At 16.0% G+C, this 1,291-nt stretch overlaps 1 protein-coding gene across 1 annotated transcript; it reads left to right on the top strand.

Annotated features, from left to right (window-relative positions):
- Window positions 1–288: 288 nt before the first annotated feature.
- PGAL8A_00429500 (methyltransferase, putative) lies at window positions 289–936 on the top strand (the record flags this gene model as incomplete). Its single annotated transcript, XM_028673025.1, has 1 exon — window positions 289–936. The coding sequence occupies one exon, from the start codon at window positions 289–291 to the stop codon at window positions 934–936; it is 648 nt and encodes a 215-aa protein (XP_028529519.1).
- Window positions 937–1,291: the final 355 nt, after the last annotated feature.

The following is a 1,291-nucleotide window of genomic DNA, read 5'->3' as shown; positions in this document are numbered from 1 at the left end:
AATAAGATATGGCATTATTTTACCACCATTCATTTTTTTAAATTTTACAAAAAAAAATAAAAAATTGTTTTTTTAAAAAATTAATATAAATAAAATCTTAAAATAATATATCATTTATTTTAGATATTCTTAATTTCAAGGAAATATAAAATATGTTTTAAGTACATTTAAGAAAAAAAAAAAAAAGCTTTAAAAGATTCATAAATATAATTAAAAAAAAAATACATATAAAGAAAAATATTTATGTTTAAAAAAACATAAAATATATGCTACATTATTTTTAAAAAAATGTCAGAGCTACATAAATTAAGTTATTGGGAAGAAATATATAAAAATGAAAAAAAAAATTATGAAGAATCAAACATTGAATTGGAAGAATGGTTTGAAGAAAATTGTGATAAAATAATAAACTGGATTGAAACTAATTTCAAAGAACAAAAAAATATAGCAATTCTTGATATAGGATGCGGAAATGGGTTATTTTTATATAAATTATATGAAAAAGGATTTGTAAATTTACATGGTTTAGATTTTTCAAATACTGCTATTGAATTATCTAAAAAGCTCTTTAATAATATAAATATAAATTTAGAAGTTTTAGATATTTGTAACATTGAAAAGGAGATACATAAATCAAAATTAAATAAAAATTATAATTTATTAAATGATAAGGGAACATTTGATATATTTTTCATGAATAATAAAGAAAATGAATATTTTAAACAAATTTCTTTTTTCTTACAAATAAATACTGTTTTTTGTATTACTTCATGTAACGCTTGCAAAGAAGAAATATTACAAATTATTAAAAATTTTAATGATAATAATAATTATAAATTTAAATTATCATTAATTGATGAAATATCTTATGAAACTATATCATTCTCAGGTAAAACTGGTCAAATCATTACTACTTTAATTTTTAGGTGTTTATAAATTTCCTTTTTTTTTTTGTCAACACTGATTTCAATTAAATTATTATATATATATTTTTTGGATAATTAATTATACTGATTAATATTTTCTATTTAAAATAAACAAAACTACACAATGAAATTAAAAAAAAAAAATAAAATATGTTATTTTTATAAAAGTAACAAATGATTAATTTGGAAGAAATATATATCACAAAATTAAAATTAAAAAAAAAAAAAAAAATATATATATACATATATAATTAAAAAGACAAGACTGATTTGAACATAATCATGTTAGTTGTATCTTTAATTTATAGAATACATATATAAGATTATATTTTTTGTTAATGGACAATTATAAAATTTTAATGATG

The sequence above is a fragment of the Plasmodium gallinaceum genome (assembly GCF_900005855.1).
Source record: "Plasmodium gallinaceum strain 8A genome assembly, contig: PGAL8A_v1_119, whole genome shotgun sequence".
Classification (NCBI taxonomy): Eukaryota; Apicomplexa; class Aconoidasida; order Haemosporida; family Plasmodiidae; genus Plasmodium; species Plasmodium gallinaceum.
The sequence above is the reverse complement of the archived record's forward strand: the minus strand, read 5'-3'. Positions and strand labels throughout refer to the sequence as shown.